General features: G+C 39.3%; 1 protein-coding gene across 2 annotated transcripts in view; it reads right to left on the bottom strand.

The window, feature by feature from the left end:
• cacna2d2a (calcium channel, voltage-dependent, alpha 2/delta subunit 2a) overlaps positions 1-27019 on the bottom strand; it is a 147012-nt gene that overhangs the window by 58180 nt on the left and 61813 nt on the right. For both annotated transcript variants that reach the window (XM_026307475.2, XM_026307476.2), the window contains exon 4: positions 13351-13410. In XM_026307475.2, the coding sequence (XP_026163260.1) occupies positions 13351-13410 (60 nt within the window). The remainder of the gene's footprint in view (positions 1-13350; positions 13411-27019) is intronic.

Raw genomic sequence — 27019 nt, 5'->3', positions numbered from 1 at the left:
GATTATGTATGTTGAATCACTCAGATGAACACGGAAGAGCTGATCATATGTTATGACAAATGTAAACATAAGAACAGGTATTTCCAAACTGTTCACTTATTCTTGTTACTGTGCGGAGAGTGTGTGCATATAAGACTGAACGTACACACACAAAACAGATGCACACACAGAAACACACAAAGTCTTGAGAAATTCCCACTAACACAAAGTGCTATCAGTAAATTAAATCTATCACACTGAGTGGACCAACAAATTCCAAACAGGAGACAAACACTGAGGTCAGGTGATGATCTCCAGCCTTTCCCTTACATCAATCTGAGAAGGCAGAAGGCTCATCTCCTACTCTCCTTTCTCTCCTCACCGCTTATCTTGATCTGCTTCGTCTCTCCTCCCTTTGCCCCATCTCTCCTTCTCTTCCTCCCTGCCCTGCCTTATCTTCATCTTTTCCAATCGCTCTATCCTCAATACCAGTCTCCTCTCACCAATTTCAGATTTCAGCAAAAGCAGCAGCGCGTAGGTTAGATGCCTACTGTTGCTATAGAAACCGCCCCTCTGCTCCAGATTACAATGTGACTTTGTCTCTTTGCCAGAGCTACAAAGCCTGCTTATTTTTATGTCTGACCAGATACATGCCTGCCTATCTTTTGTTTGTCTGTTTGCCTGTCAGTCTGTCTGAATATAAGGTGGTTGTCAGGGTGTTTTCATGTCACTGGAACATAATGTATATTATTTTAATGTCAATCTTTGACTTATAGTTAAACTTCACATTTTCCTCACAAGCAAAGGTCGTGACCTTTAAATCTCAAAATTTGATCATATATAAGAGGACTTGACAGATGATTTAACCTGTAAAGTGCAGGGTAACAATACACGATTTAAAAATAGCTGGTACATACCAAAGGCTGTCATATGTAGAGGTATATGTAATGACTGAATGTGGTCGTTGGGGCTAAATCTTTTGAATTTGGATCTGTGAGCTCTCTCTCAATGGGCTGGCTGAGACAGGTTGACATTTAAGAGTGAGACAAGCGTTCCATCATGGGTGGGGACAGATTACAGTCATATTCATATCTCCTCTGGACACCTGCTAATGATTTTATAATTACAGAACACACTCAGTACCTCTGCCATGCCCTAGGGTGTGCACGCAAGATTGCAGAAACACACTCACAATCGCACACACATGCACACGCACACACACACACACATTCCTTCACGGATACAATCACACACTGCACCTCTCTCCTGGCCCCAAACGTCTAGCAATCATTCCTAGCACCAGTTTCCCTAATGGAAGCTGACATTATATCAAACACAATAAAGGATTTCATTTACTGCTCTTCATTAACCTAAACACAACAGCTCATAAGGTGCAAACCAACACGCACACACACACACACGCACAGACAGAACTCAGTTGGTGTGAAATGCAACCACAACAAAGAGGAAAAAATTAAACAATGTGATTTGACTGCTAAAGAGAACTGCTTATGTAAAGTTTAAAGCAAACCTGTTATTAAGCTATACTTATAACTTTTGTTATCTTTCCTACTCCAATAACTCCTCTTGTCTACACTTCTCTCTCTCTAGGTCTCTATTTCCACAACATCATTGTGTCATGTCTAGATGTCAAACAATAACCCAAGACATTAGAACTATATAAACATTAGATAAATGCCATATTAGCTTGTGAGACTTATCGAGTAAATGGTGGAATGCAATCTTCCAGCGAAGGACATTCTTCTTTGGTTGCACACATAACACATACAGTAGTTGTATTACAATGTACATGTTAGTAAGAAATGACTGACATCCAATTACTTCTGGAGAATGAAATGTAAAGCAAAAAATATACACATGGATATTCATACTAAAAGAGGCATCAAAATAAAAATTACAGTGCACCATCAGCAACTAATTTGTTTAGCTGCTTTAATTTATATGGCCCACAGGTTTGCACGAGAGTGAAAAGGTGAGCTCATGAAAAATGATTTTCAAACAGAGGTAAATTAATCCTAGATGTAAAAATTTGTCAGAGATCTAAAAGCCCTCTAGCCACTTTGATCTTGAATTTCAGCGGTTGCCTGTGAATAAAATATGAAAACTTGTTCTTTGGAGCTGCACTTTTCATTTAGGCAATGTTAAATTCTATCCTTTACTGAGTGCAAGCATATGCTTATTCACAGAAATGAGGGAAAAAAAGTATTTCATGTACTACAGTAGCATATCCAAAGAAATCCAACTGTTTGTGTTGCTCTCTGGACAACCAAGTACACCTAGTTTCTGTAGTCTAACAGTCCTGCAATTTATCCTCCCTTCATCAATGTGTTAATGAGCTAATGCTAACTGTTTTAGCAAGGCATTTACTCAACTTTATGGTTGAGTAAGCATCTGATTTCAGTAACAGGATCCATCAGTAAATGCAGAGCTTAGAAAGGCAGCTTTCAAATGGTTTATTACATTCCCCTGGACTAATTCACAGATTCACAGATCCTAAAGCTCTATACTTCAGTGTCTCTGAGCACTTTCAGTTGCATTAGTCCTTACACAATGCATTTAATGCGCTATTCATATTAACTATGACTATAATTTTGCTGTGTATATTTTACCTTTTACCTGATGTAAAACTGCACACTTTAAAAAGAAAGCTCCCATACCTCACTTTCTTGTTGTTTTTATTGAAATGTATTGTGTGTTACTTTTGTCCCTGCCATTTACATCAATGCCTTAAATATTTGAATGCAATACTTAATTGAAAAATAAACACAAACATCTCAAGCTAAGTGTACCTAATAAACTGGCAATTGTATGTATAGCAGACACTTGATTAACTAAAAACCATTAAAACTACTACTACTATGTCTACTATTTATATAGGTGATATCATCATGTCCTAGGTACACAAACATTTCTGACTTTAATGATGAACTAAAACAAGAGTACGTGCAATAACAGGCTGAAAAACATACAAGTTATTCTTAGAATGAAAAACTAAACACACAAATGATCAAGTGCAAACTATTTCCAAAATGATATTAAAACATTTTAGTAATGCAAGTGGTTAGTGGCTGACAGGTTGTTGCAATTGAATAGGAGTTGGTTTATCCACAAGCATCTCTACCCAGAAAGAAGCTATTTGGTGCGCTGTCACGTCACTTTACAAATAGATGCAGACGTGTTGTTTAAGGATTCTAGTCTGAAAAATATGGCTGTTGTCTTCACCACTGAAGGTTACCAATATACCGCTTTATAATGTCAAGTCAATAACGAGTCAACCTGCAAACTGGAAATAAACTGTTGGCCTCGAAGTAAGAGTGCGAGAGAGAAAGGAAAAGAGCTACTGAGTTGTAGTGAAAGTCAGATAAAGGAGTGCATGACTGAGGCCTTGGGCACAGCTGCCTCCCTCTCTCTTGCGCTCTCATTGGCATGCTCTGCATCTCCAGGCTTTTAAGCGATTAGGGAGCTGCTGAGACCATAGCGTCCAAGCATAGCTCCATGCAGATGTTCATTTGTATGCCAATAAACAAATGTGCCCCCAGATTAAAGCTCCAATACGTGGTGCAAATTCAGCAAAGTGAATGACATTCTCCATGCACAGCTCATCAATGTCTTGCTCCTCTTCAGATAGAGTACCATGCCTCCTCCAACTGCACACACACTTCAAAGACTCACAACAATGGGCAGCAAACCAAGAGATAGAAGAGCGACTGATGGAGAAGAGAGAGCAATTAAGGAGTAGCGAAGTCTTGATTATTGTAAAATTTAAAAATACACAATTTAAAAAAATTAAGGTGACATATTCAATGGTTATATTTCATGCCCCCAATATTTCCCATAAATCTTGAATTTCTACTTGTTAAGTCTCTTTTTGTAAATATCCTGCAGGTGAGAGAATCCTATTTCTCTCTCTCTCTCTTTGCTCTTTCTCTCTCTCCCATCTCTGTTGTGTTTCTATTTCTTTTCAGGTCTGACGCTTCCCCTTGGTAAAAGCAGTTGAATCAGTCTGTGAATATTCCAACACTGCGATAAGGGAAGAAGGCTGTGTCCTGCTGTACTGTGGGTAATGCTGCTCTCTATTGTTGGCTGACAGGGCCCCATTGAGGAGCAAGTTTTAATGCTGATAGCATCACCACACTGCATGGACACAGTGCCAGATAAAAAGCCTATCCAACATGACACATGCATGCCAACACCTCCCAAACAAGCCCCCAATCTGATCATCGGAGGAGAAGCGGGGAAGAGGTGCTGTAACACCAAATAAAGACAAATAAGATAAACAGGCCATGCCAATATTAACACTATCAATGAATTCCAGGGGGATTTGATAAAGCAAACGTAATTATCCACATCTAGCATTTTTACAGCATCTGTAGCTGCAGTGACCAGTCACAATTCAGTACCCAGTATAGACATTGTGCTCTAATCACATTGCAGCCTGGTATGATGCTGAGGTTATACTTATCTGACTGAAATGTTTCCAGGTTCCATTTTTCTATGAGGTTTCAATACAGCTTTTCAATTTTGCTGTTGCTTTTTAGCCATTTTACCACTGCTAGTCCATACAGTCCTGAAAAGTCACTACCTTCTCCTTACATGCTGACTGAGTGGCCAATCAACAATCAGCACCGGCCATAGGAAACCTGTTATTTTCGACCCTGTAATCATTTCCATCAGATGCATTGCTGTCTCTCACAATGATTTGAACATTTAAATGACAAAGGAAAGCCTGTTTCAAGATATCTGCAGACAGGCACCAAGGACAGCAGGGACGGAATACAGTGAGCAAACACTAAAACCCAAACAGGCATCTCTCCTCAGCTACAGCCTGTCACAACGTCACCACTCACAAAAATGACAACCTGGCTGCTCACTTTCCTGGATCACCTTGGTAGACTGCATCAATCCAGAGAAAAGCCGTAGACAGAAAATGTACAGTTTTCCTGCAGACATACCTTTTAAGTGCGAAAAGATAAGACATTATAGGGCTATGACTGTCAATTATGTTTACAATAAATTGATATGAAAAATGCAGAGAGGATGGAGGATATGCTCACATCTGTTATATTCACAAAATCATATTCACTTAAATACTTATTCAGCTATTAAAAATGATGTCAGGGTTCCCTGGTGGCTTAGGCATTTAAGGCACCCACTACCTCCAACATCCCAATTTCAAATCCAGTTGGGGACAATAATTACTGCTAATAATTACCATGTTATTTCGCATCTCTCTAGCCCATAATTTCCTGTAACAAAAGGCATAAAATGTTAAAAAATGGTGTAAAATAGATTTTCATCAATAAATAAATCAAATTATCTTTTAATTATTTAAAGTCTAAAACCTAAAAAAATATTTCAGAAAACTTTGAGTATGTGTCTATTTTTACTTGTCCTTTCATGACCCTGTACTGACCAGCATGGCCAAGAGACAGTACGTTTACTCTTTAAAATAACATTTCATGGGTGTTGGCCATGTGTTGAAATGGGAAAATCAAGGTCTGCGGCGTGGTCTTGGTGGATTTCTCTGACTATTGATTCTCATCTCCTGTGAGGCAGAGGGATCGATCAGTGGGATTTAGACATGGGGGCCACTTTCTCAACCCTCCCTCCTGAGTAGCACACTGCATCACAGATGGCCAAACTCCTGCTGACTGAAGCTTACCGACACACCCCCTGAACTTTTCTTTCTCTGTTCTTTTTATCTTAGTGTTTCTCATAACCAGTTCCCTCTTCTTCCATTTTGAGTCATCTTAGACTTCACTATTGTCACCTTACTTGAGTGCAAAACAGCCTGAGTTTTCAAGAGGTCTCTCTTAAAGTAGCAGAGAAACATTAGGATTGAGAAGTGGAAGAACAGCCACCGAAGGGGAGGTAGACAAGAGAGTCAGCACAGCAAAGAAAAAAAAAAGGAGAAAAGGACATTTCTACCTTTGAGAGCACCACTTAAACAAATTACAGCGGTCTGCAATCAAGGAGCTGAAATTACCAAACTGCTGGGTCACCACAGCAACCAAAAGCCTGAGCTGTGAGCAGGCCAGTGGTTGACAGAAAGAGAGGGGAGACACTAGAACAGAAGACAATTGATCATTTGATCAAGTATGACTTGATCCACACAGATATTCCCAGCATGAATTGCCTGCTTTCCTTTTGTTGGTATATGTGTTGGTATCCATTATAGATGCATCTCATAGTAAGCCCGGTCCAAGTTTTACTGACTTGCCGCCATCATCAGATACATTTGATGGAGAGGAGGCTCTGCTAAATTGTGCGTTGTATAGGAATTTCTCTACACATAGCCCCTCCTCATTTCTTTTTCTTTCAGTTGCAAGCAGATGGAAGTCCATTCCACAGCTCAGGATTCAGTGATAACAGTGTTTATGAGTTCTATTACGTGCTCCGCAGGCTGCAAGCACTCCGTCTCAGCACAGCCGTAAGAAAGTAAAAAATTATATATATATATATAAAACTGCTCACAATGAAAGTAGATGCAGTTTATTTGAGATTATACAATGTGGCCATGCTTATCAGTGTTTGAAATAAGCACTGCACATTTCAAAAGGGCTCACGTAGCTATTTTCCAACTTCCTCCTCTTGGGCTGCTGCTATGGAGACCCTTTTGAGTTTTTATTGTAGTGGTACTGATGGTTGGCAAATTCTACTGTTTTTCTACTTTTGTTTTAGAAGATCTGTGTCTAACTCAAAAATGAGGCACAGATATACAGTTCAGACTCATACTTGCAGAAAAATACCTAGCTTGATAATTATTGGTCCCCTATATTCAGTTCGGCTTAACTAATAACAATAGTGGGAAGGAAAACACACATCAGCAGGGAAAGATTCATTAATAAATACTAAAATGCATGTGCTTGGACAAATGGTCCATTGCTCCCTGGTTAGATGAAAATGGGTGTTTGGCAACATTTCCAACACACAGAAAAAGATTAAAAAAAAAACAAAAAAACATAAAATGAACATGTTGAGAGTAGAGAGTGATGAAACAAAGCCAAAGTGAGGCACCCCTTCATTTTACCAGAATCTGAATTTGAATCTGTCCAAGGCAGCCCTCATAAGACTAATGTATTCTGTGGCTAATGGAGCTGGTAGCTTTGAGGGCTGGGCTGAGAGTTGCCACAATGATTCTCATTCATTTCCTCTGAAGGGCCAATTATCTCAAACAGGGGCATTATGAAAGGAGCTAAACTTGCGCAAGTGAACAAACGCTCGCAACTCTCGCCACTAGAACTTAAGGTCATGTTGCACCTCTGAGTAGACCAACTGCAACATTAGGGCAGTAAATATAGCCAATGATAATAGATGAATGTAGTTACCATTGATCCTCACCAAAATATGGGGGAAATTTAAAGAGTCCATTTTCAAATAAATGAGGTTGAACTGCTAAGGCTATGAGAACTGGTGGGTGAACACTGTTGGCTATGTACAGTATGAATATCGCAGGTATTACAAAAATACAGATGAACACAGATGTGTGGAAAACGTCACAAGAACACTATTGTTTTAGTCATGAGAGTGGGTGGCTGAGATGAGAGAAAAAAGCAAAAGGGAGACAAAGAGAAAGAGAAGGAGAGACTGTGTTGTTGTATGATGAAAGGCTTGATTGATTAGAGAGTGATGATTGCAGTAAATGGCCTGGAAGATGGCTCCATCTCTGCTTCCCGTTTCCTCTGTCTCTTATACCGTCTTCCCTCACTCACTTGCTTCCTCACTTACACCACTCTCTCCCCCTGTTCCTCCCATTGTCACCCCCTCTCCCTGGTTTCATCATGGCAACCCATCAACAGAGTGCCCCTCTCTCTCCCCTAATGGCACCGCTATTAGCACTAATGCATTTCAAACGTACAGCAGCTGCCACATCACAATCTGATGGAAAGTACATGTCTTCCTCCAATCTCCACAACCTTTGTCCTGTCTTTCATCCAGTCTTGTGTCTATGTTCCTATGTGCTGCACTCTGTGTCAACCCCTCATCAGCTAAGTGACAGCGGTCATTATTGGCAGCCTCTATATTATGGTTAAACAACTAAATTATGATAATGTATTAATATATTGCTGCACACATAAGTTTGAAAATGATGCCGACCTTTTCTGCATTGTATATTTAGTGCCATAGTTTGGTTTCAGGGTAATAAAAAAAGACAACTTATTGACAGACACACACAAAAAGTTCATGAGACTTTTATGTCTTTCTGTGCAGTTAGTGAGCACTATACATTATACTGGTGAGTGAGATTATTTAGCTTTAGAATAATGAGTGGATATTTATAGTATCAATAGCAGCTACTGATACAGAAAAAAAACTAGCATGATGTTGGAAAATATCTGTACACCACAGAGTAATACAGCATACAGTAAGTTGATAAGGCAAACCTTTCAGCAGATTAACAGCTGTCCAGAGCAACAGTAGTATTTATGTGTAGTCATGATTCTGGTCACCTGGCAAATTAAATCCAACAATCACTCCCCTTTTATCTCCAGTTTCAGTCCTCACAAGCTGCTGAGGGAAATAACTAGCTGTGTAGCAGCTATGAACAAGGCTCATCATGTTAACCAGCTAGTTTTGAGAATGAAGACTACTTAATCCGTAAGTAAAAGCTGTGACAGTGGAGAAAAGCTGTGAATCTGCAGGATAGAAAACAGAACCATGAGCCGAAGGTAGATATAAATTGATCAATGATTGTGGTGTTTGTACCTTTTAGTATTACACATAGCTTGATTGTCGATATCAATTGCACACTCTTTAGAGATTTCAAAAAAGTAATGGTGGTTCAAAGTAAGCTATGTATTATAAACACATATTACTCAAATTGCTAATTTCACTAATTTAGTAACTTGTATAGTATAACAGATTTCTTGACTTGTCCACATGTGATCATGGCAGTGTGGTTCTGTTGATTATGTAACTGTTTATTAATACCTGTCAACTGTAAATGTACTGCTAATGTGAAAAGCTTAGTTCAACATAGACTAGCTATTACTAGCTAAACCCTCACCATTAGTTATCATCACTGAAACCTAGTGACCTAGGCTAAATTAGGCCAAGCTCACCATTTAAGAAACATTCAAACTGCATGTTGAGACATAAAACAATTATCTGTATTTATTTTTTCTAAGCTAGAACAGAAAATTGCAAAGCTCCTCCATTTTAAAAAAACATATGATAATATATGACAACCTACTTTACATAAAGAATCCAGAAGCAATCTAATCATAATTGTGATCATTGTGATTACTTTATAATGCAATGACATTACAGATGTCAACAAGTGGGTTTGGTATAACACCTCATGTGGATTCATATTAAAGATATTCACACTTCATACATGGTCATTGAAAGTAATAATGTCAAAAGAGCTTGGCATACAAAGGAAGCCGGGTCCAGCAGGCAATATCACTAGTGGCATATGGCGCATCAGCCTAATCTGATGCAGTTTTGTCCAAACTGTCTCTGCCACAAAACTATTTTCTGAAGACACAGCCTCATTTAGCAAGCTGCACTCTTCATAAAATAGAAAAATAATGAAACACACAAAGAATCAAAAGTGATATCTGAAGAATAAATAACAGGTGCAAGTGACTTAGTGTCATATGACTTATCAGAGAATTTATTTTTCTGTGCCAGAATAACATTTATATCATATTTTAGCATTTAACCAGTCTCTGTGTAGTCAAGTAGTGTAGGTTTTGTTCATCATATAAGGGAATTTAATTAATTATAACTAACATTAGCATTTTATTAAAACCCAAATTCACTAACAAGCTCAACTTTTTTTTAACTCCGTAGTTTTATTTAGTGGATTTTAAAATAGAAATACTAGAAGTTTATGCTGATGGAATCCAGAGAGATCTGTGCACTGTTCTTTTGCTGCCAAATCTCAAAACAAAACAAAAAGAGTTTTTATATTTGGCTCTGAAGTTGCTGGTTCTCCCCTCATTCCTATGAGAATTGCAAAGCAGCACTGAAATGACTATGTCGCCTTGGGATGACTCTGTTGCCAACTCAGTAGTCTAGTGTCACAAAGGGATGGGTACCTGACCTTGAGAAACCAGTGGAAATCCAACACTTTAATGTCTATTTCACACACCATTTCATGCCAATGGATTTAAAACCCTGAACGACCATCACAACAGTTGTTACGATCAACATTTTGACATCCATAATGTCCAGAAGCCAGGGTGGTCAGAAGACTAACTATGCAGCCAGAGCAAAAACGTGTGCGCATGTGAGGAAGAATGGGGTCTTCCCATTGCTACGGTAACAGCTGCGATGGCAGCCGCTATGAGGAACAGGCGTGTCATTGAGTTTCTATGATGTCACCAGTTTGCAAGGCGAGCAGATGGGCTGGGCCAGGTATACAACCTGCCGTTAATAAACACATACAAATAAATACTCACCAGCCACAAACAGAAACAGCCACACTATGCTTTTCCATCTCACACCAGAGCGCACACAGTCACAAATTCTATCAAAACGCACCGTCTCTCATGCGTAAACACCTTTTCTCTTCATTTGACAGACTGCTCCACCCGCTAGTTTAAGATGCAACACATTCCTCCTAATATGCCCAAAGAGCATGCAGCCCTAATCTAATTAGAGTGTCAGTCAGCAGAGTGTTCACCCAAAGAGAAATTAGGAAAGCACAAAATCTACAAACAGGAAAAATCTTCTTGCAATGATGTGCCATATCTGCCTCTCTCCCTCCCCCTTTCCTACCCCCTCCACCTCTTTGTGTGTTTTTTTATGGTTTCATGGTCTCCCCTGCTGAGATTCATTACCTGGCCTAATTATAAAGGCAAATGAAATCAGCTCCAATACATTATTAATAGAGAAGCACCATTAAGATTCATTTGCAGTATATGCAACAATATGATCTATTCCAACTGTTTTCATGCCTGATTTAAGACATATACAGATAAGAAAAAATGTATATGAAATGGGATGGAGGATAGGGTAGGGGTCGGAATGGGGCTGGTGACTGGACAGAAAGAGGTGAACAGAAAGAGAAAAAGAGAAAGTAAAAACAGAGAGTGGAGTTTGGAGGGCACAGGTGGATTAAAGAGACTGCTGGCTTTTCCACTTGAGGAGGTATTGATGCCATATTGGATGCAGCTTCTTATGAACAGGTGTGCTGTGTGTGGTCACTGTGACCCAGTCTCCGCTTCCTGCATGGCTACACATCCGATTGGGGGGCATCAGAGCCAAGCAGAGAGAGGCAGACATCAATCCCCCTCAGGCCTAAGATGAAGGGGCAGCCACACTGCAGCTCCTTCCCTCAGACCAGCAGGGAGGGAGGGGTGAGGCCCAGTCACCCCCAAGACTACAGCTTGAGAGTGTAAGCAGCCGTGAATAAAAATGGACTTTGCAGTGAAGTAAGGCTCATAATTATTCGTTTTAAATCAGTTAAAACCTTTTGTCAAATATCCCCCAGGAGGCGCGGGGTTAAAAATCCATTTGTGGGAAGTGTACCATGACAGCGAGCTCGTCTCCCTGGAGACAGAGGATATGACAGTAGGGAATGTGCATGTGTATCTGTTGGATGAGGCTATATACACAGTATACAACAAACTGAGTCTGACCCCTCGTCAATATCACTAAAATGGCAAGAAAATATAAATCTTGGTTGTGAAATACAACTTGATTTTTAGCCAGAGCCCAAGAACAAGGTTTAAAGTAGTTTAAATAATCGAAATAACTTATTAAATATGGACAATGCAAAATCAGTGCTTCCCATTCTTTTCAGTGAGACTACAGTCTTCATCTCCTTTTGATTTTTTTTATTATTTTACATGCTAGCCTTTTTCTGATGGCCAATTCAGTATCATTTTGTCTGAAATCTTTGGAGAGATTATGAGCCATTCTTCACAGACATGGGACTTTGTTGCTTTGCCTTCTTAAGACTGGAAGTCATCCTTTCATTCAGTATTCAGATAAACTATAAACTTATATTCATAGTGCCATCTGCAAATGTCATCTTTGCTATACCTTTTGCACTGATGCAGTACCGTATCAGTACAGTCTAATCCCCAGGTCTGGTTTGAGCTGGGCAGTCACAGTGGTACTAAGTAGATGTATGCCAAACATGCTGGATGCCATGTGATTTAAACAATTTTGATTTCGTCTGACCCAAGAATGTGCTGCCCATATTAACCAGGTTTCTTTATATACCCATAAGGTTTAATCTCACAGTTTCTGCCATTTTGTGAGCAATAGTTTCCTCCTGGATGCTGCCCATAGAAAGTGACTTCATACAGGTCCTTCAAACTTCGTCTGATCAGTCAATGAAACACCAGTTTCGACAGATAATCCTTGTGCCATGTGAAAAGCACTTTTCAATGCGAGGTTGCATGAACTGTAAACTGTGCACAGTATTATCTCTCAAGGTCGGCCACTACAACGTCTGTTACTGATAGTATTGTTTTTCCTATACATCGTAACCACTGCTGTTATGTGTTATGTACAGTAAAGTAGTGAAGCTATTGCACGCTGTCCCATCTTTATGAACCCTCATTCTCTGCCGTCTTTCTTGTTCAGGATATTCCTTACCACTTGGAGCCACAACACATTAGACACAACCTAAGCCAAAACTGACAATTTGTTGTGGTATTCAGAGATTATTTTGTAACCTTGTTCATGCACTTAGACTCAGTTGGAAATCACAGATGCAATTAATTTCGTTTTAGTGGTCAGGTGCACTCACTTTTGTTGCACTAAGGTGGGATCCATAGTCTATCTAACCTGTTTTAATTTCAACTTAAAAATAAACATTTATTTTGTAAGATACTACATTTTAGAATAACTTACCATTATATATTGATTATTGCACAAGGGTGTACTCAGTTTTGCTGTATATTTTATATGTTTATGCATGTGTCGGAAATTTCAGTGCATGCAAGTTTGAGAGTAAGTGGAGCACACTGGCTCACAAACACAGACAAAAGCACAAAGCAGAGTAATACCATTTCTCCCTTTTTTTATATTTCAAGAGTGAAACTCTAGTGTTTTAAAGGTCAGCTGTACGAAAATGCAATCTTCAACCTGTGAAACAAAACGGATGGAAATCTCTTAGATAATACTGAAGACCACAGAAATAACAAACCACCACAGTAAGCAATTATAGTGTGTGCATACATGTTTGTGTGTCTTCTTCTTTTTCCACATTGTCTCTGTGATGCTGATCACATTGTCAATAAAGGGTTAAACCAGCTAAATTGAGGGGAATTTGAAAACAGATGGGAATGTGCAGATGACAGAAAAATTAACCAGTTTCCCTGTGAAAGGAAAGGGAAAAAGATAGAAGACGTTTTGGAGAAGGAAAGTGCTGGTGTCCTACATTACCGTCACACTATCTTGCCATACGTGCTCCTTCTGAAGTTGCTCCGCCTCCCTGGCCAGTTTCTAAAAGGAAACACAGAAACATCAGTGTGAGTGTCAAAAGTCAATAGGACATTGATTTTTGTGTCTGTGACAAGCAGATGGAGATGGTGACCTTGTTCCCTACAAAAGCCAAAAGACAGCTATAAATGAACAGCTTAATTCAGAAGATTAGAGAGCACCAAACCCAACAAGATAGTCCTCCAAAAAGTGCTTATGAACCAGCTAAACAAAGTATTCTCAAATATTGTTGAGGTGATAAAATATGTATTTGATGACAGTTTGAGCTTGCAGGAATATGACACACAATGTAAACAAATTTGTGCTAGTAACAAGCCAAGGCACATACTATTATCATCAGAGGTAGTGACCAAACACTGAGTGCTCATGACATTTACACATTTGTTTTTTAAGCTGTGTACACTTTTCCCTGGTGGGTCGGTGTTTGTCCTTGCTTGAAGTACACAGGACCTTGAAAGGCAATGTTTGCTGTTCAACGTTTATGAATTTAGCTGCTATCAAGTTGTTAGTACTGAAAGTTGATTTATGCAATTACAGTTCAACACACATTGTTTCAATGAGTCATCAGCTTTTAAGAAGTAGTGCCTATGCAACACACACCATTTTGTGCACGATATGTAGACACACGTTTTCATTTGACAATATACAGGAAAGTAAAGTTCTCCATCTTCACAGAGGCAAATACCACAGTGAATGGCGTATGCACAGACAAGGGACACACGATAAGACCAACAAATCTAAAATGCAAATTTCCTTGTGCTGGGTGCTTTTTTCCACAACACAGAAAAGACATTACATTTATGGAGCAGATGAAGTCACCAAAATATTTTTCCGTTGTAGTAAAATGTCATGTGTAATAATAATGTATGTTTTTATGCTGTTCTGAAGTATATGTAACACAATTGAGTAGTCTCAAACTAGTTTCTAATGTCACTACTCACTGATGCTCATAAAAATGTTGTCATTTTAGTAGTTCAACATGATACAGCTAAGGCTTATCTCTAGCAGAAAGCTCAACATGACTTCTCAAGTCCAGCACGTGGGAAATATATTGAAGCCTTGGAGTTTCTAACTCTTCAGCACAATCCCTGCCTGCCTCTGTCCCACCTCAGTATCTAGGTTTCCGCTGGCCTCCAGGGGCGCTCTCGTTCTTGCCTTAGCAAAGCATGATTAGCCGTAAAGACCCAGGACTTTACATTTATTAACCATATTTAGACCATAGCTAAAGTAAGAGCTCATTCATTTGTGGTGCCACACTGAAGGAACCCATTCTCTTACTATGGGAGGCTTTTTATCTACCTAAAACACACAAGACATAAACTCTCATTACGGTAAAAGCTGTCCTATTTCTATTAAGCACCCCGCCCACTTCATCTCAGCAGGTCCTCCCACTCAAAGCCACATAGACACAGTTCTGCTCCACCTCCATTCAACACACACACAGAGGCGGAGAATATTAGTCCAGGCTCTTGCGAGTATGGGAACATTAGAGCATACTGGTTTAAAGTAGGGACATACTGTCATAAAATTTGTGGCACATAAGAGAAGAAGCCAAAAATCTAGATCATTTTTAGTCCTCTGTGTCTTTAAGCATTTGCATTGTGCTTTTAATCACTTGGACATGTTTTAAATAATAATAACATTTCCTAATGAGATAATAGGGATCAGAAAGAATGAAATGCAGGTCTAATTAGCCCAGTGAAATTATTTCTAAAAACACCATTAAAAAACTGATTATGTGACTTTTCATTAAAGAGGGTCAGTCTTGCTAAAAGACAATGCCATGGTGTTATCTCTTTATGTATGTATCAATACATTTATTCAATTAGGAATAAACACAGAGCAGATGAACAATAATCTTACTGCATTGCCAGTTCTGAAATTCGCCTGAAAATTAAACCCATGTGATATGACTGTCTTTTACTGCAGCTGTTTTTCCGTGCATGTTATTTTCAAGGACAGAACAGTTTCCATCTCTCTTCTTTTTTATCAACTCTTTGTCATGATCTGTGATCTAGCTACCCTTTCATTCCCTTGGCCTAGTCTTTTTCTCAGCATTTAATCTGTCAGTAAGAATCTCTACTTTGTCCCTTTAGAAAATCCATTTCCCTGCTGCCCGAGTAGCCCACATATTTTTTTTTTCCGTTGTGTTTTTCCAGCTGCCTCTCTCCTGGTATTTTTCCTTCCTCTCCCCCTGCTACTAGGCCAACATTTCTCTGAGACCTATCTCTTCCATAGCAGCTTAATGCAGTCCCAGTGCTCCAAAACAGCCATGTGTCTTTATATGTCTTTCCTTCTTCTGTGTTGGCCAAGATGGATGAGCAACACAAACAGCCAATGAATCAGTGTGAGAGATGTGGGAAAGAGAGGGGCAGGGATATATCAACTATGCTGGTGGCTGGAGCCCAAGCAGCTTAGAGCACTGGATGAGTATAGTGAGATCAGCACAGTACAGCACAGATAAGCTCAGTACAGGCCCACACAACACAGCAAATAACACTATTGCATACACGCACAAAGACAACATGAGCACAGCCCTTTAATGTTATTGCCATTGTAACCTTAACAGAAAATACATCACATTGGCCCATTTGTCACAGAGCCTTCAGGCAAGGTCAAGAACCATAAACACCACTCTGTAATGGATAGTGGCATGTGAAGTGCCACCACAAGGTCTGCACCCTTAAACAGTACACAATGGACTCTGTCATGTACGCAAAACACCATAAGGAATGGTCCAGGAGACGGTGTAGTATAACTGTACAAACAACCAAAAACAGGCTATGAAGCTTGGTGATGTCTCTGCGCTAAAAGAACCTTGCTCATGAAAAGCCATGCCCCCTCACTGTGCAGGGCAGAAAAATATATATAACAGAAACCTCAGCATGAGGTGATTAGGATCTTTAATATTCATAACTGTTCAGTTTGCTCTTTTCCAGAGGGGAGCAGTTTAATCACTCAAAGTCATGTTATTTCAGGGGAATAGAAGCACGCCAGGGACAGACAGCGTCATGCTGTGGTGAGCGCCAACTCGACACCCGACCGCCTGTGTGATTGCTGCAGCCTGTTAGGCCCTTCCATTGAGCATTAACTTAAAGGGCACTCAACACACTACAGTGCCGTCTGTGTGATCTGGAGGGACACTCCAAAACAGCCCTAAAATGTGTGTGTTTGAGCGAAAGGGCACTTGAGAAAACACAACATGGTGTGTACATGTGATTGCAGCCCTAAATCAAGGTACTCAACATGTTCCAAATGACCCCCTCAGCTTGATGTCTGGGAACACTTAAGTCACCTTGGGGACCAAAACACCGTGAAATGACTCTACAGAGGTCACTTAACCTTCTTAGAGTGACAAGCATGGTAAGGGAAGACCCTTTGTGAATTTTACAATAACTAGTTGCACTGAACAGTGACAATCATAAGTGTATACCTTTAAGCTCTTTGAAAAGAAAATACATCTAAATATAGAACAGGTTTCTGAAGTGCCTTTCCCACACTGTTGAAAAAACAAATGCAGTATCAATAGAAATATTCACTTTATCTACTGATATTCACAGACTCAGGACAATCGATGCCTGTAAAAACCTCCCTGGGCAGTATTTCTTCTTTTGTCTGGTGATATATGAAGCCATAGTCATCACAGATAACACAGGGGGTATTAAAGGTTGAGTGAAAAATGCTATGTATCTGACAATATTAGTTTATATCAGAATGTTATTACTATGTCAGTGTTAAAAACTGCTCCATGAGGTATACAGTAGTTGTGTAGAGAGGTGTCATGCAGAAGTTAGTCCATCAGGGGGCAGTAGACTGAGCATCCAAGCAAGTCCCAGCATCATCATCATCAGCAGCAGCAGCAGCACCAGCAGCGGAGCCTGTCAGAGTGAGAGCAGTCTGCTTTAAGCTCTTCATTCTGTCTTCTGCACTCGGCCAGGATTAAGGCCAATCATAGAAATCACTGAGTCAGAACCGTCCCACAATAACAGATGGAGGGACTTTCCACTACAGAATTTTAAAACACCACAAACTCACTTTCACTTCGCCTCGCACCCTCGCTGCCATCCCCCACCACCACCTTCCATTCTTGTGCCATCCTTTTATCTCTCCTCTTCACTTGGCTGTTTTATCCTTCCATCACAGGCTGTATTCCATTTCTCTCCATCTGTCTCAGTTTACTGCCCTCCAACTTTTTCCCTTCTAACGCCATATTAATTCAAACAACACAGTCACAAACCAACTTCAAAACAGTTTAATTGACTTCACAGAGCGCAGAACTCGTCAGTAACGCAGGGTGAAATGGGAAGAAGCTTGAAAACTTATGACATGTTTTTATTGCTTTCATTATTACGCTTGCCTCTCTGTGAAGTGACTGAAATGACAGAACATCCTTTTTCAAGTTCTAGGCACAAACTATTGGGAGAAGGGCAGTGAAAAGAATAAAATCTCCTTTTGAGGTTCTGTTATTGTTTTCTCCAAACAATGTAAAAGTCCATAATGAGGAGAAATAATGACCGTTAATTCCAGGTCCCTGGTTGGTTTTCTACTGGCAACTGGTTATTGTAGCCCATATGAGCTAACTCTGACAGAGGATCGGCATGGATGGGTGGGAGACCCTGGCTTTATTCTGTGATCCAAAGCACCCTGTGGCAGGCCGTTAGCAGAGGCGATGTGTGTAGTGCTATTGTAGCAGTGTAGCAGATAATCCCTGTGTTTGTGCCCCCCCCCCTGCCCATAATCTTCCCCCTCCACAACTGAAATGTTAACGCTTTCTTTTGCATTTTCAACTCCACTCTGCTGTTTCCACGGAGACTGGATCCAAAAGACGCGAGCTGTCACCTACCCACAGTAGAACAACTCACCAGCTTTTCAAAATCAAACATCAGCTTTTTTACACTCCACGCAGACACACAGAAACACCACATTTCCGCAGTAGATTGCCAGCATTGTGATGAAACTTCTGTCTAGTTCAATGAGACAAAAAAAGGCAGCTGTCTTTAGTCTGGAACAATACAGGATTTCTCTGCAGCAGATAAACTCCATCATGGTTCTTGAGAGCAACCTTGATCATAAGCACTGTTCCACTAATCAGTCTACCTCCAAGTTTATAATATGGCTACAATCAAGATATGAATAATTGGAAGCAATGTCACAGGGGAAAATGAGCTAATCGAATATATTACTGACTGTTGAAGTATCTCCATAAAAACAATATCAATTCTCTTTTAATTGGGGCACTTTTGTTTCATTTGAGATATCCCATTCAAAATAATATGCATTCCACTCATTAAACCACAGAGCCTTTGAAGCTAAGTGGCAGACTCATCATAGCACACAACAGAGCCAAAGACCATTGTATTGCACATTATCATGCACTGGAGCAACTATCACTGTAAATTCAATTAAACCTCCTATGGGATGAATGCTATAAACAGATCTATCACATCATTTACTCAAAGGGACATAGTGTATGAATACAAAGCTTCATATATATAGAGGTCACAATGGGCATATCTAACACATATTAAATACATGTCAAGGTCAAACAAGGTCGCTGCAGGAGTCTTCACAGTAAGTCAACACCAAACATCTGCTCACAGGTATGGCCCCTATATGGTTTCTTCCATACAGGAGCCAGCAGGGGGCTCAGGGTGAGCGTGCAGGCAGAGCTGCGTGTCGATGGGGACTGGATCAGCTTAGTGACATGTGAGTGTTTGGCTGGTTGCACTCACTGTCCATTGTTTGACAGATAGTCACAGACGTGCCCAAACTGCTGCCCAGCCTTTCCTGCTGTTACTGGCATCAACCAGACTACAGAGACAGAGTGAGAGAGGAAGGGAAGCCTAAAGGTGCCATTTACAAAAAATAAGATTCAGACAAGGAGAAAGAAAGGAGAAGGAGAAAATTGCATACCCGTTGTCCGGGACAAGTAATAGCTAAAAATAAATAAGTCAAATAAAAGAAGCTCAGTGACATTCCACTAGAAAGAAACAGAGCATGTGACTGCACCTTTAGTCGCTACATCTGTTAACAGGTGCGTGCCATTCCCTGGATGACCTGCTTGATTCTTCCGCCTCCTCAGCAGGCTGAGTGAGGAGGAGCAGAGCCAAACAGCATCAAGATGCAGGGCAAGTGTCTCCTTGATCAGAGGTGAGAGTGATATATACGTTCTTGCTGCGGCACAAACAAAACATGACTGAAAACTGATGTGTATACTCCACTGCTGGTATATTTCAACTTTTTGACATTTTGACATTTGACAAAAACTCCAGCAATACCAAAGGGTGCAGATTATGTGAAAACACATACAAGCACATGGAACAAGCAGAAAAATAATGGCAGCAGCTAAAACTCCTCACCATCTCCACTGGAGGTCAAACATGATTGTGCATATACACATTCATGTAGACACACACTAAGCTGCACTTTCAATTACCACTGGTCACATATGAAATTCACCCAAACTCTGCTCAGGCATTAAAATATACTGTACACTTGCCATCAGACCAAACAAGCCTTCACTAATCAACATGCAATCAATTATACACACATTGGTATTCTCTGGGCCCTTTCCTTTGGCAGGCTCACACTGGCTGCTGAGATTGGATGCAGTTATACTTGGAAAGGGTCAGATGTGATTTGTTGAAACAAATGAGATAATCGAAGATTCTGGTGGAGCAGAAGGAAATCCTTTAGTGGAATGTCATTAAAAAATGGATTGAAAATACAAAAATATGCCTTAATATAATGTGATTAGTGATTTTCTAGGAGAGGTTTATACTAAGTTTATATAAAAATATTTACTTCAATTGGTTATACTGTATGTAGGCATTTACAGTGGTGAGAAGAGACAACCACTGACTCAGAGATGGCCAGGACACAAAAGATGCAGTGAGAAACAGGACAACTGTTTTTCTTCTTTTTTTTGTCCTTTTTTTCAAGAGCTATACTAATATTATCTCAGTCCGTCAGCTCAGCAACCTTCCTTTTGCCTTGCCTCACCATAGCACTGGCTGCAGTTTTTTTTGTTGTTTGTTTTTGTTGTCCATTTTTTTGCCCTTTACTTCAATCATGCTCCCTCTTACTTTAGATTGCTGATAGAATAATGAAAGAAATAACACATTCAGGGTGGGATTATTATTCAACTAAAAGGTCACAACGTTTTTCCAAACTGATATTTCCTGATGTCTTACAGACTTACCTCATTCCTTAACCTCTGTCTTTTTTTCTATAAAGAGAAAGTGTATGGTGTCTGACAAAAGCATTATCAAAGTGCCAGAGAGGCCAGTGACAGCAGCTGGTGTTTGACAAAGTGTATCTTTGACAGTGTGTGGCCAGGCAATTGTTTACATACGTGCACATGAGTACACACCTTCAGCTATAGTCACCCACCCAGAGACACACACCCCCCCGCGCACACACACACACACACACACACACACACACACACACACACACACACACACACACTCCAATATTCCAGCAGACATAAGAGAGGAAAAACATGCAGACACGGACGTCTCTCAAAGCAATTACAGCAGATTGAAACCAAATTAAATTTGAAGCCTAGAGCAACACCAGCGACTGAACGTCTATGACAGATATGACAGGGGAGGAAGGGGAGTGCTGTGGGACCAAAGGGTGGAAAGGATGATGGAGAGAACGCCAGGTGTGGGTCACAGGAAGAGCGAGCTACTTGGATAGAAGAGCAAACACAGGCAGAAGTAGGGCAGAGAATACAGAGAAGTACCAGTCACATACAGAGATATTCAAAGCTCTACCAAGATTCAGAGGACCATACAGATGGTTTTGCATGTTTTAGCCTATTAAGTACAAACTGTGGAGGCTATATGTTACTGCCCACTGGTTTTAAAAGTGAGCCATATGTTTTTAGACTAATTTACTTTCTTGAGGCCAGCTACTGTTTTAAATTCACTTCAGCACTGAATGAACTTGGAGAGATTTTAAACATCCTAGAGACCGATAATCCATGGCAGTAAATATTTTTTCACCTTTATCCTAAAACCCTGATATCTATAACAAAATGCAGACAAACATATGCAACAAATGACCAAACACACATTTGTCCTGACAGCATTATTTGTTTATTTTGCAGTAGCATACTGTAGTTACCCTAAATGCTAGACTTTCTTACAGCATTGTGCGATATCATCCTTTAATCTACAGTACAATCCACGTAAACAGATTTTACATACTGCAATGAAATTTACTAAAATGGTTGCTGAGAGGTAGAAAATCAATCTGAAACCATCTGGTATGCTTTAGGAAACTATCAGGAGTAGTAGTAGTAAAAAAGCATAATTTGATGATTTGCTGTTAATGAACTAAAACATGCACTATGTGTTCCTTTCTGGAAGCACAAAATGTGGTGCACATGGTGAAAATACAATACTATCTAATTACACTGCCAAAAATATAAGATATTTGTGTGTCTTATACAAATATAATGAGTCTGAGATACAGAAAAAAAAAAAAAAAAGTCCAACGAACGCATATTTTTTAACTATCAGACACTGAAAAATGTCACATGACTAGAAATATACCATAATCTGTAGACCGTTTAGGAATCACAAACATGTGCTCGTTACAGGCATACAGATTAGCTCGCTTTCCAGTTCTCCAAGAGATATCATTTCTCCATTTTCATTATTCTAGTCCAAGAAATGACAGGATTAGTTGTGGCAGCTTTTAAACATCTGATGTTATCTCTCTCTCTCCTGGGTGAACAATTAATCCCTCTCACTTCCTTACTTCTTCTCATCACCCGCTCTCTCCATATCCAGGCTTCCATCGCTTCCATTTCTCTTTTCCTCTCTTCTCCCCACCGCCCCTCTCACACCCTACTGTCTATCTCTCCCAGAGGAGATCTCTTTTTCACTGGAGAGAAATGGAGCTAAGTGCCCTGGCATTTAAATACCTACTGAATACTATGGAGCTATATGAAAGCACACAAGGATGAACTTGCTATAATCACTAGAGCTGATTTTGCATGTGCACACTCACAATTCACCACTTTACACACCAACAGCATTTTATTGCAATAAATTCTTGCTTAATAAATTTTAATAACTTGCTGTCTTCAAAAACTGTATCAAAATAAAATCAAAATGAAATTATCCAGTTGTATTTTTTGTGTGTTTTCCCCTAAATAGATGATATACCTCAATAATTTATCCATTATTGAGAAAGTTTTAAATTTTTGCTCTGGAGTCTTTGCAAACCTTTGCAAATCTTAATGGAGAGTAAGTGGCTCAATACCCGGTTTTTTGTGTTAATGCAAACAACATCTGGCTAACAATGTAAATGTCTGCTATAAAATGTAGGAGACTGTTTCATCATGGAGACAGTAATTAGCTTGGTACAAGTTTTCATATATTAATGTAAACAATATCTGACTAACAATGTAAATAATTTTTTACTCTGCTGTGTCTTGTCCTCATAGGGTCTACATATGTATTTGCCCTGGTTTTATAAAACTGTACCTGAAAGCCCAACTTGAACTTAATGTATGCCAAATTATAACTCAGTCCCTCTTTTTCATTTTAAACTCTCCTAATGCTGATTTGCTCCATCCCCAACCTGTCTAAAGAAATAATCCCACAGCTTTCTTCTAATAGCTGTCTGATGTGAACAGTACGTGTCTGTATATTCTAAGGGAATGGAATTATGTCATAATTTGTAAAATTTCATCTTGAGTTCAAAGCTCCATAATATAAACCACTTGATTTTGCCTTAAAAAAAGAGAAAACCAATTTAGCCTCACTAAGTAAACTGCAGTCGAAGCAGTCATGCTGTCTATATGGATTTTTGTTTAATTAGCACACAAAATAAATCTGCAACAGCAGGGTGCAGTGACTGTATACAGCATGTCAATGTTCTGCCATTGTTTTTAGAAACAAAACCGCATTGACTTAGGTTTGTATTGGTGTAAAATGTACCAAACATTGATAAAAACAAATTATTCAAATGCACAATCACTGTGTAGTAGTGACTTTTAAAGTCTAGCAACCCCCAGGAATGAAAAAAAGAGACATCCAATGGCTACATGGGTCTAAGGAACAATCATGAAACTGCAAGGACACTTTTGATTAATATCCACGCTGATGCGTAAGGTCAGAAGAAAAAAAACCCATGAATGTCAATACACTGACATTCAAACCGTATTAAGTGAGAAACAAAAATGAAATGCTATCCTGTGCTTATTTAATTACTGCATGAAACCTTCACACATCCACTTCAGAATATTCTCATATTTTGTTTCTTGAAATTAGACTTAACACATCCCAGACACTTCCAAAACAACAAATGGTCAGATTCCTGTGTTCATGTGTTTGCATTCCTTTAATAGGAACTACAAAGAAGGTAATTTTATGTTAGTTGTTAATTTTACAGAACAGTGATGCAGTCACCCACATCAACACAGAATAATACACTGGCACAATAAAGACATCTTTTAGACATAAAAAAAATCTATAATTTTATATGAAGAATACAACATCAGATACTTCAGAGAGAAAAAAAAAGACTTGGGCTAATATTTGTTGTCCATAAGATAAAAAATAGCGCTCATGATAGATGAAGGAGATGACAATAGGCAGAGCCCAGGGTGTACAAGAACATTAATCAGCCTAACAAGGGTGAAAACACACATTCAATACATCTCAGACTTATCAACTTTAAACACATGCACACATGTACAGGCCTATTCACTGTGAAGCGCACACTCACCCAGTACAAATATGCACAAAAACCATCCACATAAATTTATTTTTAAAAAGCACAGGGACTCTGTGTTGTTAAAGGGCAGAGAAGGAAAAACATTTATTGATATCATTCCAGAAAGAACAAACTCCTTTTCAAGAAAGCTTCAAACCACAACAGCCTGCTGGTACTGTATGTTCCGTATCAGTATGTGTATGTGCATGAAGTCAATTTACTGAATGACATTATTAGCTCCTCATTACTTGAATGATATATATAAAAATAAAATAAAACATCAATGTGGCATTCAGTATGTGAAATTACAGAAAAACCTTTATGAAAAAGAAAAAAATGTGAACGATAAAAGGAAGATGAATAGATGAATTTAAGAACATGAAGAAGGCAAAATGTGTCAGAGAGAGAGGGCAGGAAAGAGCTAGGCAGCACTGAAGCAGTACAACCTTGACAGAGAGCATCTTCTGACAAGCATCTGCCTTCTGTAATAATTTAGAAATAATCTCCATCCACAAAGGCACAGCAGTCTGGCAGAGTAAATGCTCTGTGCCTGATCGATTACTCCGATTCAGCCAGCTGCTGGTCTCTGTGTGCGCACACCCAACATCGATCTCAGGCCTCCTCTCTTCCTCTCTCTCTCTCTCTGCCATATATCGGAGAATGATAAAGTGATGAATAGGATGAAAGAGTGAAAGAGAATGGAGATGGGTTTAGTGATGTCAAACTGAGAAAAACAAAATGGTAAACAGGTGTGAGATTCAAAAGCTGATCTCAGAAATAACTGTGCAATGTAAAGGAAAACAGAGTGAATGCCTCTTTATGCACTCAGCATTGGCGTGCTACTGCTGAAACTTCACATGGTTCATTATTATTCATGGCAAAAAGCAACTTGCTCATTTTGACCAAGTGACAGTCTAGTGTGAAATGAAGGGAACCCTATAAGACACCCACAAACAAGTACACACACACACACACACACACACCCACACACACACACACACACACACACACACACACACACAGTCACATTTAGCTGTCCAACATTTGTGACTGCATGTGCAACTGGCCACTTCATTTGGGAGGCACAACATACAAAGTAGACCTAACAACGTTTCTGAGGCACTAAATCCATGTGAGCAGCACATTTGAATTGCATGCACACAAATTAAAGAAAAAGATTAAATTCATTAGTGAGAAAAAAAGAGTTAAAAGTTCAAGCATAAACCTTTCATGCCAGCAACGTTTTAATGCTCCAAATAACTCCAAAACGGTTTAATCTATACATTTATCAATTGTGCACAGTTGTGCAAGCACACAAAACATCTGCACTTCATTATTTCTCCAGTTTTCACTATTTAATTATCTAATATGTAATACTCATAAGTTGAGAATTAATTAAGCAAAACTATTTGTTTCGCTTCAACAAACATGCACAAATGACGGGCAAACGAGGGACTCAGTTTGTGGAGTTTCTAGGATGTCACTAGGAGGTTGTAGTGTGTAATTTCAGAAAAATTGTACATGTGCACATTTTTGTTTACAAAAATTGATGTTTAGTTGAGATATTAATGTGTAAATGCTTAGCAGCTACAAAAAGGAGTCCAGCATTGTGCGCTAGTGTTCTTGTGCATTGCAGAATCGCTGCTGGAAAAAATCCTGTGGGAAACAATGCATGCCATTAAATTTGCTGCCCAATGATGCTTTGCTTTATGACAAATACCATTTACTGGAGAACAGACTGTCTATTTCCAGACAGTTTCTATAGGTATAGTACAGTAGGTGGCCACCCAGTTTCAGAAAAGAAGAACACATACTAGAACACACAGGCACATCCCATCAACACATCCAATTACTACTCAGCTTTGTGACAGCATTAACTGCCACTGTGCATTTGGCCCTTAGCAATTAATTGACTTTTAAATAGTCTGCCATTAGCACCAATTTAAATGAATAGATGTACTCCTCCGCCTTCACTCAACATACTTTGCCGTGGCTGCCTTTATGAACAGCACCACTAAGTCATATGAAATATGTAGCACAGAAAGCCAGAGTGCCAAAATAAACCATGCCTCCACAAATATTATCAAGCGCAGAGACTATGATTACAGTATCAGTTTGCAATATAATACACTGAGATACATAAGATATAACCTAAACTTTACAGGTTTTGTCTTACAGCACTGTGGCAGCAAGGAAGAGTTTGTAACCTGTATACAAGACCCAATTTCCAGATGGGGGGCACCAGGCCCCACACTTTTACAAATTGGATTTTTGTCCCCTGACTTCTACAATTTCAATTAAATTTACTCAGTAAGTAAATCTCACAAAAGAGTCTTCTTACTGTCTGTAGTTGAGAGAAGATAATGTTGATATGTTAATCTACTGTTGCTTTCAGTTTTTCTCACTAGTCTATCCCATGGCCACAAAAAGCCTGCTACTACACAGTGATTGGTTGGTGTTCGTATCTGCAGTGTGAGAGAAGAACTATTGGAACTATGAGGTATTAACAAATCTGATATTATTGGATTTTTTTACACATAAAAATAGTTTTCATTTGGAAAACCCTATGAACCCATTTCATAATGTATGTTGTGTTCCCTTTCAGTTTATGTTAGTGTAATGTGAGAGTCAGTCTTCTAAACTATACATTGTGGGGAAAAGAGAGGGGTCAAATGGTAGAAGCTTACTGAGATAAGCTGAACCTGAGCTTGTAAATTTGTAATCAATGATAGGGATTAATGTATATCAATGAGAAGAAAAAGAGTTATTTTGCTTTTATCTAAGGTTGCTAAGATTACCGGAGCAAAGGACACATGCACAAACCGAAAGGGAAAGAAACAGAGTAAAACAGGCAAAACAGAGGAAAAGATAGGGG

This window comes from Mastacembelus armatus, chromosome 5 (genome assembly GCF_900324485.2).
Source record: "Mastacembelus armatus chromosome 5, fMasArm1.2, whole genome shotgun sequence".
In the NCBI taxonomy this organism is placed as follows: Eukaryota; Metazoa; Chordata; class Actinopteri; order Synbranchiformes; family Mastacembelidae; genus Mastacembelus; species Mastacembelus armatus.
Note: the sequence above shows the minus strand (reverse complement) of the source record. Positions and strands in the feature narration are given on the sequence as shown.